The following is a 16,846-nucleotide window of genomic DNA, read 5'->3' on the forward strand; positions in this document are numbered from 1 at the left end:
AAATTTTATATACATCATTTATGTATTCAAAACCATGTGAAAAAACCCATTTACGCTCGATACTCTGTTATACAGATATATCTCTATTCGTGTAGTTCGTAAAAGGAAGATGTTCCTATTTACTAAACATCATTGAAGAGCTAAAAACTTACAAAAGTCACTTTTTAAAGTTTTATCTGCAAATACAACGACGCTTTTAGTTGTATTTATACAAAACTAGATTAATTTTAGGTTAGGTTAGGTAAGGTTTTAGTCAGTAAAAAGAGAATCTCATCTATCTAGATCGGTAGGTATGCGATGCAAGACGCGTGCGTTCCGCGTACCCGCGTGCGCGCGGTAGCTAGAGATGCGTGCGTGCGCGTGCGTGCTGTGCGCGCACTGCTTGTGCGCGTGCGGGTGACGGTGCGCGTGCACGGCGTGCGCGGGGTGCCCACCCGGCAGGAACTGAGGGTACACGTGGTGCGACCACTGCGGGAACAGCGGCCGCGACCCGCCTGCTGCTCCCGCCCATACAAAAGTACCAACCGATCCCGGTACGACAAGGTTAGACGACCATACAACGAATTTAGAACATGTATGGAAGGGTTATAAGGCGTGAAAAGGATAATGTAGAGAAAATACGTAGGAAGAATTAATATTGACAAGATTGCAAGACAATACACGCATTTAGGACATGTATGGAAAGGTTATAAGGGGCAAAAAGGATTATGTAGGAATAATACAGAGGAAGTAATATTGACAAGATTGCAAGACCATACACGGATTTAGGATATGTATGGAAAGGTTATAAGGGTGCGAAAAGGATTATATAGAAAAAAATACATAGGAAGAAATATCATTGACAAGATTGCAAGACCATACACGGATTTAGGATTTGTATGGAACCGTAATAGGAGAGGCAAAAGGGTTATATAAGAAAAATACATAAAGGAAGTAATATTGACAAAGTTGTAGAACCATACATAGAATTTAAAAAATGTGTGGATCAGTGATAGGGGGGCAAAAAGGATTATATAGAAAAAACACATATGAATTAATGTTGACGAGGTTGCAGGACCATATATCGGATTTAGAACATGTATGGTTGATATAGAAAAAGGATTATTTAGGAAAAACACATGAAGTTTTAAATAAGTGATATTAATGTATGACGTTAAATTTGTGTGTATGGAAAGAATATAAAATGTTATTCATTAGATTTGACAGAGAAGTGTAAATGTAAGTAATAAGACAAGAAAAAAATAATAGTGTATGTTTATAAATGAAAAGTAGTTTATAAGATAAAATGTATATGTATGAAATTTTTGTATGTTTGACAAACATATATAAATGCGATTCGACAATTGAATCGTCAACGTAAGATGATGAGAAAAAAACATCGAAAATATAACAGAGAAATTAAAATAGATTTTGAACAATTAATGTAAATGTATTTCGTTTTGTGTAAGTTATCAGATAATTGAAGCAGTTGTAAATAAAGATATTAAATATATAAAGGTGTTGTGTTAGCATTTTTATAGCAGAAACAATATGTTTTTATAGAAAAGCATTTCACGACCACACATGTAGCAAGTTAACAATATAATGTTAAAAATGTAAATGAGTTTATACAGTAGTGTTGTGCAATATGTCGGTATATCGAGTGTAAACAAACAGTGCGGTAAGTGAAGAAATAACGTAGACGATTTTACCAGGTGTCCCAAAACCGTGACACGATATCAAGCGGCGTGAAAAAGAGGAGAAATGACACATTCATATAAAAGTCCATCGATTGTTCTCAGCACAGGTACCTATTGTCGCGGCCTTGCTATAATAACACAAATACACTAGTAAAAGATAACAAATTCATTATCTTCATCGAGTTTTGATGTCTCTAAACTATATTAAGCAACTCCCAATTTTATTCACTGTTATAATATGAAATATTTGGCCGAGACAATATGTAAAATAAATTCAATGTGTATATACTCGTTGAAATTCGTGGTAAATGTATGAAACGAGATAAAAATGTTATTTTGATAAATTTGTGCGATAAAGCGTCATATAATAAGCAAAACAATAATGATTTCGTATTTAGCGTAAATTACGCTTTCATAGAATTAACATATTAAAATTTATGATTTGTTTATCAATAAATACATTTTAAGTATATTTATATGAAAAATATAATAATTAAACAATCCATAACTCTGCTACTTTTCTAGATGAATGATGATGTATCGTGAAAAGATGAAATTAAAAATAAAACTGTATTTGATAATCAAAAATGACATTACGTCACAAGAGAATAAATGTATTGAACGATCGAACGAAGAACAATGATTTATTGAATTTTATTAATTAAAACTAGTGAATCAGCTATTTTTTTGTCGTACAACACTTGATACTGTTTCGCATATTAAAATAAATTAATAAAAACTTATTTTTGGTCATAATTTATAATTGTTGCCGACAAAACAATCTAATAACTTTCTAGAAACTTTTGAATCTAAATATATTTCAAATTCTTAAATATACACATAATAATATTTTGTCTTTATAATTTGGCTTGATGCAATATTTCTTCCATCAGAGTCTGCTCACAACAATATTAGTTAAACGTAAATATTATGAATTTTCACTACTGGTGATACTAACAAGTGTTTATGTCCTTTTCAGTAACTCAAATTGTTAAAGTCGACATCAGAATTATCCTGTGATCAAAAATTTATATCGCTATAGATTGTATCGTTATGTATTGATAACTATTTGGATGTAGTTATGCTAACAAGATCCAACCCATTTAATAATTATCGGAGAAATCGATAAACAAGCTTATTCAAAAGACGAGTGGCTATTCTACAAAGGATACATCGCATTTAAAACGCGTTTGGTATGATGATAGAGAAAAAAAGGGTTATATAGGAAAAGACATACAGGAAACAGTAATATTGAGATTGTAGGACCATACATTGGATTTAAAACATGTATGATGAGATAGCTAAGGGTTATTTAGAAAAAAATACAGGAATCAGTAATATTGACAAAGTTGGAGGATCTTACATCGTAGAGTAAGTCGAGCAAGAAAAATCAAAAATCATCATATCGTTGGAACTTGCGACATGGATCTCTGTAATTTTTTTTTATACGATACTTAAATATTTAATTTTCTTTTTCCCCAATCTACTAGCTTTTATTTCTTTTATATGTTGGTAATGTTTGGTATATGTACATTAGCTTCCAAACTTGATCCTACATAACTTTTTTTACACCTGCGATCCTCTGCCACCAATTGGAAGAGACCTTTTATATTGATATACATGATCTTTTAAGTCAATATATTTTTTGTTTACCTTAACTTACTATTTAATGACCAGTTTCATAATATTTTTTCTATCCTCTTAACTTATATTTCATTTTTTAAACTACTGTTGTCTAATTTACTATTTACATTACTACTATTATCTATTTATTTTAATAAATGCTATAAATAGGCAGCATTGAGACATGCTGTTACAATGATATACTATTTTACACTTTTCAATGATATCTATTCAGAATTTTTTTTTCTTAATTGTGTTCGCGCCATTTATTATGCAAGTAAATGGCATTTAGCAACCTTAAAGTTATTAAAAGTTTTCTATTATTATTCGCGTAACTCTACTCAACCTACATTGTTGTTCGCTATTTGCCAGTAACTAATGTCTGAAATATAACTCATACGACTGAAGGAACTCATCGCGATATTACTCCTGAAGATATATAAATATACATTTATCTTTGGCAATACAAACATTCCATAAAGGCGTTACGTATGGAACAAACACGCGGTTTACCTGACGGAGGTCTTTCTTTAATTTGGGATAGAGAACCTATGTCTACTTCTAATGTTTTCTACTCCTAAATACATCATAATAAATTTTATTAACGGTAATAAGTATTGTATTAATAGGTACATCATTATCCTTTGTACATTATATAGCTTCCATTTTACGTATACAACATTCTACTTGCATGTATAATAAAATATACCATTATTATATAATAATACCGTCGAGTCTAGTATATGGTTAATCGATGACCAGATGATTCTAATTTTTAGTGAGTTTAAAAACAAACTATTTGGGTTTCTCTGTCTTATTTTAATAACTTCAAGGGTTGGACATTGTTAGCATAACAACGACCAATTTTTAGAAAATCAAAAATCCCGTGATATTGCGATTAGTGTTGGTGCAGATGTGTACCGTGGTGGTCGTGGTGGTGGGTTCGTCGCGCGCAATCGGGCTGCGCGTGCGCAGGTGGCTCCAAGATGTCACGGTACTTCGACACCATCAGCACGGATATAAAGTACACGATCGCCAGCGACAGGAATTGTGCCTGTTTCGTTTCCTCCTGCAAATACCAGCAGTTATTATAAGCAATTTAATTTTAAAAAACCTTATCAATATCTTCTTTAAATCCTCGATTATTTTAACATTATGAGTAAAATCCTTCTCAGAATGTGTATGTGTTGACAAGAGGCGGCTGGAAACGCAAAAGTTGCTCTTTTTAAATGTAATTTAAAAATGTTTGATATATAAATTTAATAAAAGCCAAGCGTTTAATACACAGAAAACACTTTTTGAAATTAATTATAATTGAAATAAATGTAGGTCGCTGGATTTGAGCATTGCAAAACCGGTTGTCACAAGGAAGGCCTATGCAGTGGGCATCTATCGGCTGATACGATGATGAAGATGAAAATTAGGGTATTACAATGTATTATTTATTTTTTTCCGACCGGTAACGGTATAGCCAAATTGATAAAGCCAGTCAAGAGTTTGAAGCTTTACATTTATAGGTATTTATAGATAATAAATGTCAGAAGGAAATGATAGAGGCTTTATATTTATTTATAGATAATTATTTATAGTTTTAATAAATTATATTTACTAAAACTTCACTAACTTAGAATTTTTGACATAGAAAATGAATTCACAGTGAGCAATTACAGAACTTAAATATGTGCCAGTTAAGCTATTTCTATTCGTACAAAAATTAATTATTTATCAGTTTTATGTGATAGCCATAGGATCCGAAAGGTTATCCAGTGGCGACCACGAAATTGTGAACGTGGCGTGTCTACAGCCTAAGTGGACTGAAGACATAGTAAAGGTTACCCTACAGGTAAGGGAACTTGTTGGAAACAAACAGCGCAAGAACAGGGGAAGGCCTATCTCTTGCAGTGAGCGTCTAGCAGCTGTAAAGAAGAAATTCATATTATATCCGCTTATTATTATATACTTACCACATCTCTGTAGATAACCGCACGAAGTCGGTTCACGTCCATATCTTGCAAGAGACGATCAGGGTCCTTTACGGGGCTTGAAGCATCAGCCAAGCTCGCCACCACGCTCTGAAGATGCGTTATAAGCACATTTGTCAAATAAAATAGGTCGAACCTGCCTACCAACTACAATCCATATTAAATCCTAGAAAATATAGTTTCAAGGAATATTTTACACTACAGTAATAACCTATATGAATATTACGTCAAATTTAGTCAGTTAGTCTTAAAATATACAAACAGGTTTTAATTTCTATTTACATTAAATACGATTTTAAGGTACTTCTAGTCAAATCTAAAATAATACTAAAGGTTTTTAATAACATGCTTTTGATATTCTACGGATTATCTACTTAATTATAAGAAAAATATTAATAACTCACATCAAACAGTATATATAATAAAAGTTGACACTTTTTATTATAAAATTATAAACTAAATTTGTTTAAAAGATCAATAAATTAACCTTATTTTTCGGTTAAGTAAAACAATTATTAAAGATAATCTCTCTTATAATATTACACGTAATACTATCTATTTCTAAGTTTATGCATTTTTCAAGTGATATCCATTCCTCGCATTCACATACGCAAATTCTTTTAGACGTTTATTATTGTGCTATAGAACGTAGTCTAAGTTACTGATCCAAAACATTAGCGTAGATGTTGGATAGTTTAAAGATAAAATGCTTAAACATCTTCTTCGAAACGAAGGTATAAAACCATGGCAATAATTAACATAGATTATTCACGTTCTATTTTATTTTTATTTAATATTGCCTTTCTGTTTTAATTTAACGTTTAGATATAAGCTAACATAATTATGGTGACGACCGTGAACGTTTGGAATAAGCAAACATACATATTTCATGTGTTTTATTATATAAGCATAAACGATGTTCCTAAAAGATTGAGTCAACTTTATTTAAACAAGATCTTGTATTAAAATAATGGTGGTCGTTTTTTAAGTATATTATTGTGAATTTAGAAGACATTTTACAAAGTTCTCAGTAAGAGCGAAGCTTACCTTAGGTGCTGGAGAGTCCGAAGCCCTGGCAGCGCGGGCGGCCGCACACCGCTGCCTCTCTTTGCACTCCAGACAGTTGCGTACAGCACACGTACACACCTGCGCACACGCTACTTGCTACAAGCTACGAACACTACTACGAGCGTATTCCATACACGCTCGAAACGCTACGCGCTACGAATCCCGTAGCTCTGTTATATAACATGCTACGTTTAATTACTCCTGTAGCACTTTCGTAGCATCAGTATTATGCTACGTCTGCTACAAATAAATTAAGTTTGCTACGACCATAAAAATATTAAGTACTCTTTAATAATAGACGGAATAAATACGTCAACAATGGAATCTAATTTTACTTAATTTTAATTTCTACGAACTATAATATAGAGTACTATTGACATATGAAGTTACGTATGTCTAGAGAAAGCATTTAAAATTATCCTACCTACGAAAGTTAAGCAATATGGATCAAGAAATATTTAGTTATAAAACCACACCTAAGTGAAAGGTCTAAATAGATCAAGAAATCTACGTTATATGAAAGTTTATTTCTACTATATTAACACAATAAATTATTGAAATATGTAAAATAATAATAGGAGAAAATAAATTGAAAATTCTCTAATGTTCGGAGGGAGAGAAAGAGATATGTGAAATAATCTTACCAGTCGCAAACACTGCCTCAGTATGCCGCCGCTGGACATATTCTTCTCTGCTTCCAGTTCAGCGAAGTTCAACGCGCTTGCGAAGATCAACACGTCCGCCATGCTCACCAACCGCTGAAGGAAAGTCACAGCCACCTCCACCGGCATGCCCTGCGTCGGCTCGATCACATCCAACTCATTCTAAAAGAGATATTACAGGTATATTTAAAACAAAGTTCTTTAACATATCTCTTCGCTAGAAAAGGCAAGAGTAATTTAAATTTCAAATAGTTTTGCTCCAGTAAATTTATTAGTCCCATGCCCAGCAGTGGACTTACGACTAAAATGATGACGAAAATGAAATTCATTCAGAGTACATAACAAAACCCCGATTTTTACGGCAACATATTTAAGGAGTATCCCATACATAATATGTATGGATATACTATTGTTCCAATGATCAAATTGTTGCTTCATAGCAAACTTAAATTCAAAACATCTTTATTCAAGTAGGCATTAAAATGAGCATTTAAATCATCGATTATTTTAACATTATAAGCTAAGCTACTGCTGGCTTGGAACGGTGATACTAAAAAAAAATTTAACAATTTTTCATGTACACTATAATATCAATTATGCAAACGAGTCAACAAACCAGGTCCCACTCTTGAATGCTATAAAAAGGTTTATTTAATAATATAATTTTAATTTAAGATTTAAAACTTAGAAACGGAAGTTTAAGTCATCTTATGGAACTTTATTATTTATGCATTAAAATAAATACTTTTCCTATAAATTCTTCATTGATCCGGGGTACATCCAGACAAATGAAGAATTTAGCGTTTTGAAGTATAGGTAATTGTTTAATTATATAATAGAGTAATATAAGTAAATTTTATATAAATTAGATTTTTAGTCATTTATAAAATATTAATTTTTAGCAAATGAATTAATAAATAATTTTTTTGGGATTATTATTTTTTTTTATTCATACTATTTCGCACTTCATATTATACATAGAAATGCACAGTTTGATACAAATATAACTGCCTTAGTAGAATTTTTTAATGCGAATAATACTGTAAACGTCATTGTATTTACACGATATGTTCAAGCTACCGATATATTTATATCTATAGTTGTAAGTCGCAGTTCAGTATTTAATTTGGTATAAGCACATTTGTATTTTTTGTGTTACTGGAATTTGCACAAATCAAAGAGATTTATGATAGAGATTTAAAATAAATAACTTTTTACTTACATTAGGAGAAGTGGCTGATGCAAGCAAAGGCAGTAGACCGCCGCAAGCGATAATGAGATTATCAGCGAGCTGGCTTATGAGATGGACGGTGTTCACCACGAAGATTGCATTCTCGCTGCTGTTCACAAAGTCTATTACCGACTTTGTGGAGTGACTACGCCACACCTGCAAAGACAAGATTCTCATGATGATAAACCTTTATAATAAACTAGAGATAAAATAGTTGTTGAAGATTAAATTATAAGGCTTAGTGAGACATAAAAAATCTGATGTATGAAAGTGTATGACTCAATCATACATGTTCATACGAAATTCATAAACATCAATAAATTGTGAGTCTGTTCTTTCCAACAAATCAGAATTAATTTATTATTTATCATAAACATTTCAGCCATAGCTTCAGGTTCATTCCACTGCTGGATATAGCCCTTCCCCGTAAATTTCTAATAGGACGTGTATGATCAATTCATGATCCTCCACTTCCAATCCATGAATAAATCGAAATTTTTGGATCGTAAATTATCATTGTTTCAGACACAGGACATCCACTGCTGGATATAGACCTCTACCTGTTAGATTTCCAATAGAAACTTGGTTAATGTATTGTACAACAATTTTTAAAAAAAATTAAGTGGTTCATTTTCCTGTAAAAGGAGTGACTGAAATTTTTTTAGTCAAGGAGAGAGATAATAATTTCAGGAAACATCTTACCTGTATATCGGTTTCGAGCGAGAAAAGAACATCAGAGAGAAGTCGCTGGTGAATATAAGACCAGCGGAACTCCGGAATGCGGAACGGTGGTCTTGTTGGTCCGGGCGAGAACATTGGTCGGTTGCACTTTGTCGGTCTCTTAGTCTCTGTAATATAATAAAAGGTAAATTACACGACTGAGACAATAAAGTAATAGAAAACTGTTATTGATATAATAAAGCCTATATATAGATTAAATCAAAAATTTAATTTAAAATCTTGCTTTACTTTTTAAAGTATTTCACGGTTTTAGAATTTCAAATGTGTTATCGATTCAAATGGCTTCATGTGCACTTCATCTGTAGCTCTAAAAAGTATTCATATTATGTAAGTCGAGGTTTCATTATGTAATTTATTGAAAAATTAAACAATACTACCTTGATGGAATCTAGAATACTTACCGAAATGATTTGAGTCTACTTGAGTGCTCGTTGAAGCACTACGAGGCCTCTTAGGCGATGTCGACGTATTAGTCCCCTGCGACGCACTCTCTCCTTTACCGCTCTCTTGTTTCATCTCACTATCGCCGGGAAGACTTACTCGTCTTTTATCTCTTTCATTATCACGACATCTTTCTTCTTCGTTCTCCTGTTCCTTCTTGTTAGCGAGCGAAATATTTTCACTTATCGTCGATATGGGCGGGATTTCTGGAGTTTTTTCTTCTTCATTTGATTCACTATCAGCTCTATGACTTTCATTTTTAGCATTTTCTTCGGCGACGTTACTTGCTAAAATATCATTACTAGATTCTTCGTTGCTAACAATAAAGTCCCCGTCTAGAGGTAGAACGTTTCCTTCATCTGGTAGTTCAGGAGACATAACTCTCGGAGGACTGTCACTTTGCTCCTGCATCTCTTCGCCTTCACTTTTAGCTACCACTGTTGATATCAAGTCCATCACAAGTTCATTGGCAATGGTTTCGACAGTTTGCTTCTGATCAAGCATTTCTTCCATATCATGTTCAAAATCATCACGACCATTAGGGGTATTTCCTTCAGAATGTTGACCACCAGATATCGCTCCGGAATCTGTATCATCATCCGCTTTTAGTTTGACAGTCTCGAGAGCAATTGATAATACGTCATTAACAATATTAATAGCAATATGTTTTGGGTCATCTCCGGTTCCTTCATCTTCAATAATAGCCTCAGTCTTCTCTTGTACTTTTCTGGGACTCGTAGCTTCGCTCGGAGTTAAATATAACTCGGAAGGATCAGACAATTCAGATTCTCTTTCATGTGTAATGTTCAAGTCTGGTACTTTTTCCGGGCTTGCTGTTTCGCTTGCTGATAAGCTTGAAGGTATGCCTTCGCTCTTGTCTGTGTTATCATCTTTTGATAAATTGTCTCCTACGTCCCTTACAGGAATGTAGTCTAAGCTGCCTTGTCGGCTAATGGGTTTATCAGTCTTTGTGGAGTCGATTATTCCGATTCCGGATTCGGAGCTTTCCAACAGTTTATTATCTATGATCGACTGCACCAATTCGCTATCAGGGCTGAGTAGTTTCTCGTCATCCAGTTGATCGTTCTCATCTACAGCATGTTCGGTTTCGTTGTTTACGCTATCACAACCATCTTCATTACCTGCCTCGTTCGCACTTTGTTTAACAGGACTATGCACTTTACACACTTCACTATACGTAGTCCGGGAATCTTCTTCACACTTGTCACTGGCATTAGGTTTAAGTTTACTACAGTTGCAACCTTCGACTTCCCGAAGAGACAGGCCTTTGCCGATTTCTGTTTGAGCTCCGTGATTAAGCACGCTTTGTTTCCTTATCGTCGCGGGCGAGTCGTCTACACTTTCGTCGGTATCTGGCAGCACTCGAGTCATCGTGGGTCCATCCGTGTGTCTGTCCCAGCCGGAAATTGTGGATATCGGTCGTTGTTGCCTCTCGGCGGGGTCAGTGATGTTGTCAGCGCGGCGTTGCTCGTAATGTTCGTACATTTGAGCGAATTGAAGTTTAAACTCTTCATAGGAAACCTGTAAACGAAACAGTTCACATTTAATATCAACTTCAACAAGTAGAATCAACTTCGGCGGCAACATAACGCAAATTAATAACTACCACAGTACTACACGAACAAAAAGTAATATTATGTGTAGTTAAACCGTGTAGAACATGTGGTATCTTAAAAATAATGGCTCGTGTACTGCGAGCAATAACCTTAAGTTTAAATGCATTATAGTGTTGTTTATATATTGTTAAAACTGTTTACAATATAATAAAAATGGTGTAATTTAATTCGTCAAAGATAAAGGTTAGGAAGGATTACACATTATATTAATTTTACCATATAACTAAAAAGATCTATACGAGTCGTGCAAAATTATTCAATACAAAAAGTCATAAAATGAGATAGAATCTAAACACGTTGACTAGTTCACTCAGCTTAGACCAAGAAGAAATCACTAGTGCAGACTTTTACAAGAATGTAGAGATATGACGTCCCTGTAGTGGATGTCTTACGGCTCAATGATGATGAAAATGAACTAGAATTTACAAACTTATTTGACTACAAAAGTGAACACTACGGCGAAATCCATTTAAAAGGCTTTCGCAGAAGAAATTACTAACACAATCAAACATATCTCACCTTAGAGTGAACTATCGCCAGAGTATCTACCCAGACCCTCCACCCTCCGTACTCATGTTTGATCGCATGATGAAGCAGCATCCTGAAGAGCGAATAAACCATATCCGATATCTTCTGTTCTTCTGCATTCTTTGGGTGTATGTACGCCATCGCGACGAGCCACTCCTGCCACACCGACATCTGCAGCACTGTTCTCCTGTTCTCTCGGTTGTTGCTGCACAGGAGCGTCATGTCGGAAAGGAACAGCTTCTTGACTTCCAGCAGCTGCTCCGTCTGCTTGGACTGTCGGATCAGCGTTGCGACAACTTTGAGGATCACTGGAATTGGACATTTAATATATGAGTTATGACTTTTTACATAACAGAAACTAATATTAAATTAGGCTCTTTCATAATGATATCCCAAAGGTACAAGGCTCCAAGCTATAGGTGATACTGTACCATTATTATTTAATGACATAAGCCGTATAATTAGTCATAAAATCAGTCATCATAGGTGAATGAAGTAAGTACATAAAAAAGCTCGTGGTTTAGGGCCTTAGGGCCTTAAACAGGTCCGTAACTTTAGAGTATACTCACTTGGGTTTTCGAGTCTGAAATGCGGTTGCGGCTCCGGATGGCTGGTGTAGAGAATCTGCTGACCAACGTGCTCGGTGAGCAGTTCGTAGAGCGCGTTGTAAACGGGCAAAGAGAGCGCCTCCCCCGCCGCGCATAGCCGTGTCGCCAGCAAAGTGTACAGGTTGTGTGGAGACATCACGTCGTACTTGCGTCTGCACATACGAAAGCTTCACTTGAATAATAATCCCGTAATATATTATTATAATGTGGAGGAATAACCTTGTTTTGGTCTTTGGTAGACTTTGGTTGTAGACCGCTTCCAGCCGGTCCTATTGGAAATCCATGACGGAGATTAAGTTTAATAGTGAATGTTTTATGGCGAAAATCATCATTTTATTTACATTAACAAAAAATATATATTTTTCAAAGGTAAGATAGAAGTAATACTGTGGTTGAAAAGTAAGGTGAGTTGGTTAACAAAACATAAATTCTTTATTTATTTTTCCAAATTAAATTCACCCCATTCAAAGTAATCCCCGTCCGATAAAATGCATTTTTGCTACCGCTTTTTCCAGTCCTCAAATCAGCGGCAATAGTATTTCTATGGTGAAGCCTTCAAGACCTTCTTCTATTCTGTTTTCATCTCCTCCGTTGTGTCGAAACGGCCTCCTCCATATTGGCCTTTTGAGTCTTCTGAATAGCCAGAACTCATAATTGCGGAACGATATCAGTCGAATTTTTGACAAAAAAAGTCGCGAAGAACCACCAACCAAGATATAGACAAGTCAAAAAACATCATTCAAAACAGTTTGGGCTGAGCGAAATGATATTCCAACTTTTGACAAACAGACGCATGGTAAACATTAAATATTGTTGAACTCGGAAAAAAAATTACCTGCCTTCTTACGTTCGGGAGTTTTAAATTACAATTTCACCTTACTTTTCGATCACAGAGCATGTAAAAATATAAAACAAGTAATTCGTATCCAGACTAGATGTTCCGACCTAGGAGTTATCACACCATCATCATCACCAAATAGCCCTTAAACACGTTGTCTTAAATTACTAATAGGTTGGAAGCGGCTAGCATTCTAGAGTTAGATATAAATATGTAACACGCAGGATTATGGATCGGAGATACAAACACTTCAGATATCAACAAGAAGAATTTTCAAAGATATTTCGTTCCAAGTTTTTTTTTTGGGATCTATCAATACTGGTTTACATAAAATAATTTATATATTAACATACTTATGTGTGCTCCGGCTCAGGAAGAAACCGAGGAGTTTTAATGCTTGCAGCCTGATCAGCTGACTCTCAGAGGCCAGGAGCTTGAATATAGTCCGCACTCCCCCCTGGAAGATGAACGTCATTACATTTAAAATCGTACAAACACAACTCGAATGAAATTATCAAAGTAAAGTCTTTCGGTTTCGATTTTGCTTGTGTTTAAGGCTCACTTTACTTTTTCAGACCGTGGTACATGTAAATACTTAATATACCGTATTTGTAAGTACAAGGACATAATGTGGGCTAGAGTTAGAAAGAAGAGTGAATGGCACCATCGCCTCCCTAGTAGGAGACAAAACGTGTCGCCATATCTTTTTGAAGTATTGCCGTAGAATTGTGAAGGAGATAATAAGTAAAACAACAACGTAAGTCGGGTAAAAATAAGGACTAGATTTAATTAAAATTATGTTAAAAATCGTAATATAAATAAGGACTCTGTCCACCCATTATAGAGGTTCAACGAGAGTAAAAACTGATTAGAATATAAGATAGGGATGAAGTATTTAAATTAAAACATATTTAACCTTTGCATCGAATGCTGGAACCATGGAGCTGGGATGCTCGGACATCAGCGAGATGAGCATCTGTAGAACATCATGAAGGTTCTCATCCTGAAAAAAAGGAAACAAGAAATAAATTAATTGATTTTATTAAAAAATAATCAACTAGCACTAACAGTCCTGTCATCATAGCTCACTTAAGATAACTTATTTAAGATCGACTTAATGACGATGTAATTTATGCTTAGATTCTTTAATTATTATCACTGGTAGCCAATTTATATCAGCTTGGCTACTGTCTTACCACGAACCACTCAGATCCCGGCAGATATAGCTTAATAGAAGAGAGATAAGTTTAGCGAACAAACTGAAAAATCTAAATAAAAATTGTAATATAGAAATGTGTCATAGTAAAGGATAACAGAATAATGGATACAAAATAAAACTTAAATAAATATACTAAAATAAAAATTAAAAATTGTTACAGTATTCTGGAGGGAAGGCGAAGGAAGAGAGGCGACGTATAATAGATAACAAGGTATGGAAAGCAATGGAAAAGGAGAAGGACAACAGAATAATGAATGAAAGGATTTAAGAGGGGCAAAAGAGGAGTTTGGAAATAAAATTGAATAATGTATTGTAAATAATGTCCCTGCTTACACACGGCAGAGTATTACGAGAGGCCTCCGAAAACGGGACCATATAAAAAATATGACTTTATAGCGAGGAATACTTATATTGCTAAGTTAAGCTACTATGCCCTTTAATATACAAAGTTTGACATCAAATATTAACCTTGTTTACATATAGTTAAGTGCCTAAATGTGAGAAGCTCAAGAATAGAAGATTTCTCTACAGGAAGTCATACATTTATATTGATTATCATTTGAATTACGGCAAGGTATATAATTTATATGAGATAAGATATAACAAACTTTACCAATTTGATTCGATTTTTATAAAAAATGTCAGGTCGACGTTTGATACATGCTATAATAAAACAACAGTAGGTTATATAGCTTGTCAACAATAGGTATATAACATATATGAATGATTGTTTATCTGTATGTCCTTTATAGAATCGAAAACTATTCATTTGATTATGTGATGATCTTAGGCAAAGTTGTTGAGCATGAGCTCGCGAAGGTTTCTAAGTTGGTATCACTAATTTTCAACAGATGGTGCCACTGTTACTCCAATGAGTTTCATATAATTCTGTGACAGTTCTTGCTTATTTGGACTTATTTATGTACGCACTAGATGGAAAAAAAATTGCGTGTCGCCCAGCACTTCAATAAATATCGAATTGAAACGAAACACTGCGATATCACAATATTTTGGATATTAAATAAGAAAGGACCAATATCTAGCCACCTCCGCACATGCAGTGGTTGTCGTGCATGAAAGTGCACCGCCCGCCAGCCCGCTCGTAAATGCGCATGCGACAGACAATGCCAACTACACAACCGCCACCGTAAATTCACTCAACACGTGTTTCACCCCTCCACGGGGCATCTTCAGGAGTTGTTACACAGATTAGTGCTAAACACCGAGTCTCGGTTGGTCCTTTCTTATTTAGGATGGACTTCCGCAATGTAACGCCTGAATCCATTAAATTTTGGATATTAACAAAATCAATAAATTAACTCAAAATGAATTGAATATTTGTGTGATATCTTTCCTTCAAATGTGTACTCGAAAAGTACTGTTAGTAAATTTGTAAGGCAAACCTATAAGCTAGTAAGAAATGACATTGTAAAACAATTAAATAATGCAAAGCTTTATTAAAATTTGATGATAGAAATACCTTAAATTCACTTAATTGAAAATGGAGAATTCCTCTTGTCAGAAACGCCGCGCCATACAAATTCATATAATGCTTACTCACAACCGGAGGAATATTTTAATGTTTTAAAAATAAACCAGAACTTATTGAAAATCTTTGGGACAGTCAGTCCAGTAGCGGACGTTAAATCTTAAACGATGGCGATGATACAATTAAATAAAATAAATAGTTCACCTCCTGCATCGTGGTCAAGTAGTTCAGGATAGACTGCAGCTCATCTTCCTTCACTCCGTTTCCGATCATAATGAGCTGTTTGAGGAACAGGAGAATGTAAGCACGGATGGTCAGGATATCCTTGTGCGCAGGTCGTGGACCTTCTGTAATAAAGAACTTAAATATAGCCAAAGCCTGCAATGTCAGAAAGTACGAGGAACTTACTTAAAGCTTCCAAAGCGTCCAAAGTTTACTATATAATATATCATACACGCGTTAATAAAATAGAATCATCAAAGTAAAGATGTGTTTACACTGTGTTAAAAAAATTAATATCAATATTAAAATGAACTTTATTTGTCACGATATTTTTAATTATTTGTATAAAGTAATTACTTCTATCAATTCATTAAATGAATCTTCCATATTGATCCAATCTTTACTTTACATATAGGTAAGATATTGATTTCAAATTGATAAGACTCGCATTACATTATTAAAGAAACCATTGATTTTTGTATGAAGTAAGATGTAACCGCAAATGAACTATGACATTGAGCAGTGACTGCCATTTATACTTTTTGTATTTATTATATAGGAATTCCAATGCACAAAAATAAGTTTCCAGAGGATCGGCAGCAGCGTCCTCTGCGTATATACCACACTGCGATTTTCAACTAGCCCACAAAGCGCGGCGTATATGGGTTAAAATGACGACAAAATAAGCTTTAAATTCTGTTATTTAAACCTTTCACACCTATAAATAATCATTCTATACATATGGAAATAAAGGAAATTACGAATAAATAGTTTTAATTAAATTAGTCGAGGCGTACATTACAGTATAGTATAATATATATGTAAATATATATCAAACATATTAATGTAAAGAAAAAAATTGAAATTGAAAAAGTATA

The 16,846-nt window shown here is 34.3% G+C and overlaps 1 protein-coding gene across 1 annotated transcript in view; it reads right to left on the reverse strand.

Annotated features, from left to right (window-relative positions):
• The window catches only part of rg (rugose), a 728,321-nt gene that overhangs the window by 289,672 nt on the left and 421,803 nt on the right, over window positions 1-16,846 (reverse strand). The window contains exons 15-26 of the mRNA XM_068766997.1: window positions 15,951-16,093; window positions 13,955-14,041; window positions 13,392-13,495; window positions 12,162-12,352; window positions 11,584-11,900; window positions 9,388-10,969; window positions 8,948-9,093; window positions 8,237-8,401; window positions 6,997-7,176; window positions 6,332-6,430; window positions 5,267-5,374; window positions 4,224-4,371 (exon numbers count right to left, since the gene is read on the reverse strand). Coding sequence (XP_068623098.1) covers window positions 4,224-4,371; window positions 5,267-5,374; window positions 6,332-6,430; window positions 6,997-7,176; window positions 8,237-8,401; window positions 8,948-9,093; window positions 9,388-10,969; window positions 11,584-11,900; window positions 12,162-12,352; window positions 13,392-13,495; window positions 13,955-14,041; window positions 15,951-16,093 — 3,270 coding nt within the window. The remainder of the gene's footprint in view (window positions 1-4,223; window positions 4,372-5,266; window positions 5,375-6,331; window positions 6,431-6,996; window positions 7,177-8,236; window positions 8,402-8,947; window positions 9,094-9,387; window positions 10,970-11,583; window positions 11,901-12,161; window positions 12,353-13,391; window positions 13,496-13,954; window positions 14,042-15,950; window positions 16,094-16,846) is intronic.

Source organism: Battus philenor, unplaced genomic scaffold (genome assembly GCF_028537555.1).
Source record: "Battus philenor isolate CCGP_79_NKW_IND1 unplaced genomic scaffold, ilBatPhil1.0.hap1 SCAF_22, whole genome shotgun sequence".
Classification (NCBI taxonomy): Eukaryota; Metazoa; Arthropoda; class Insecta; order Lepidoptera; family Papilionidae; genus Battus; species Battus philenor.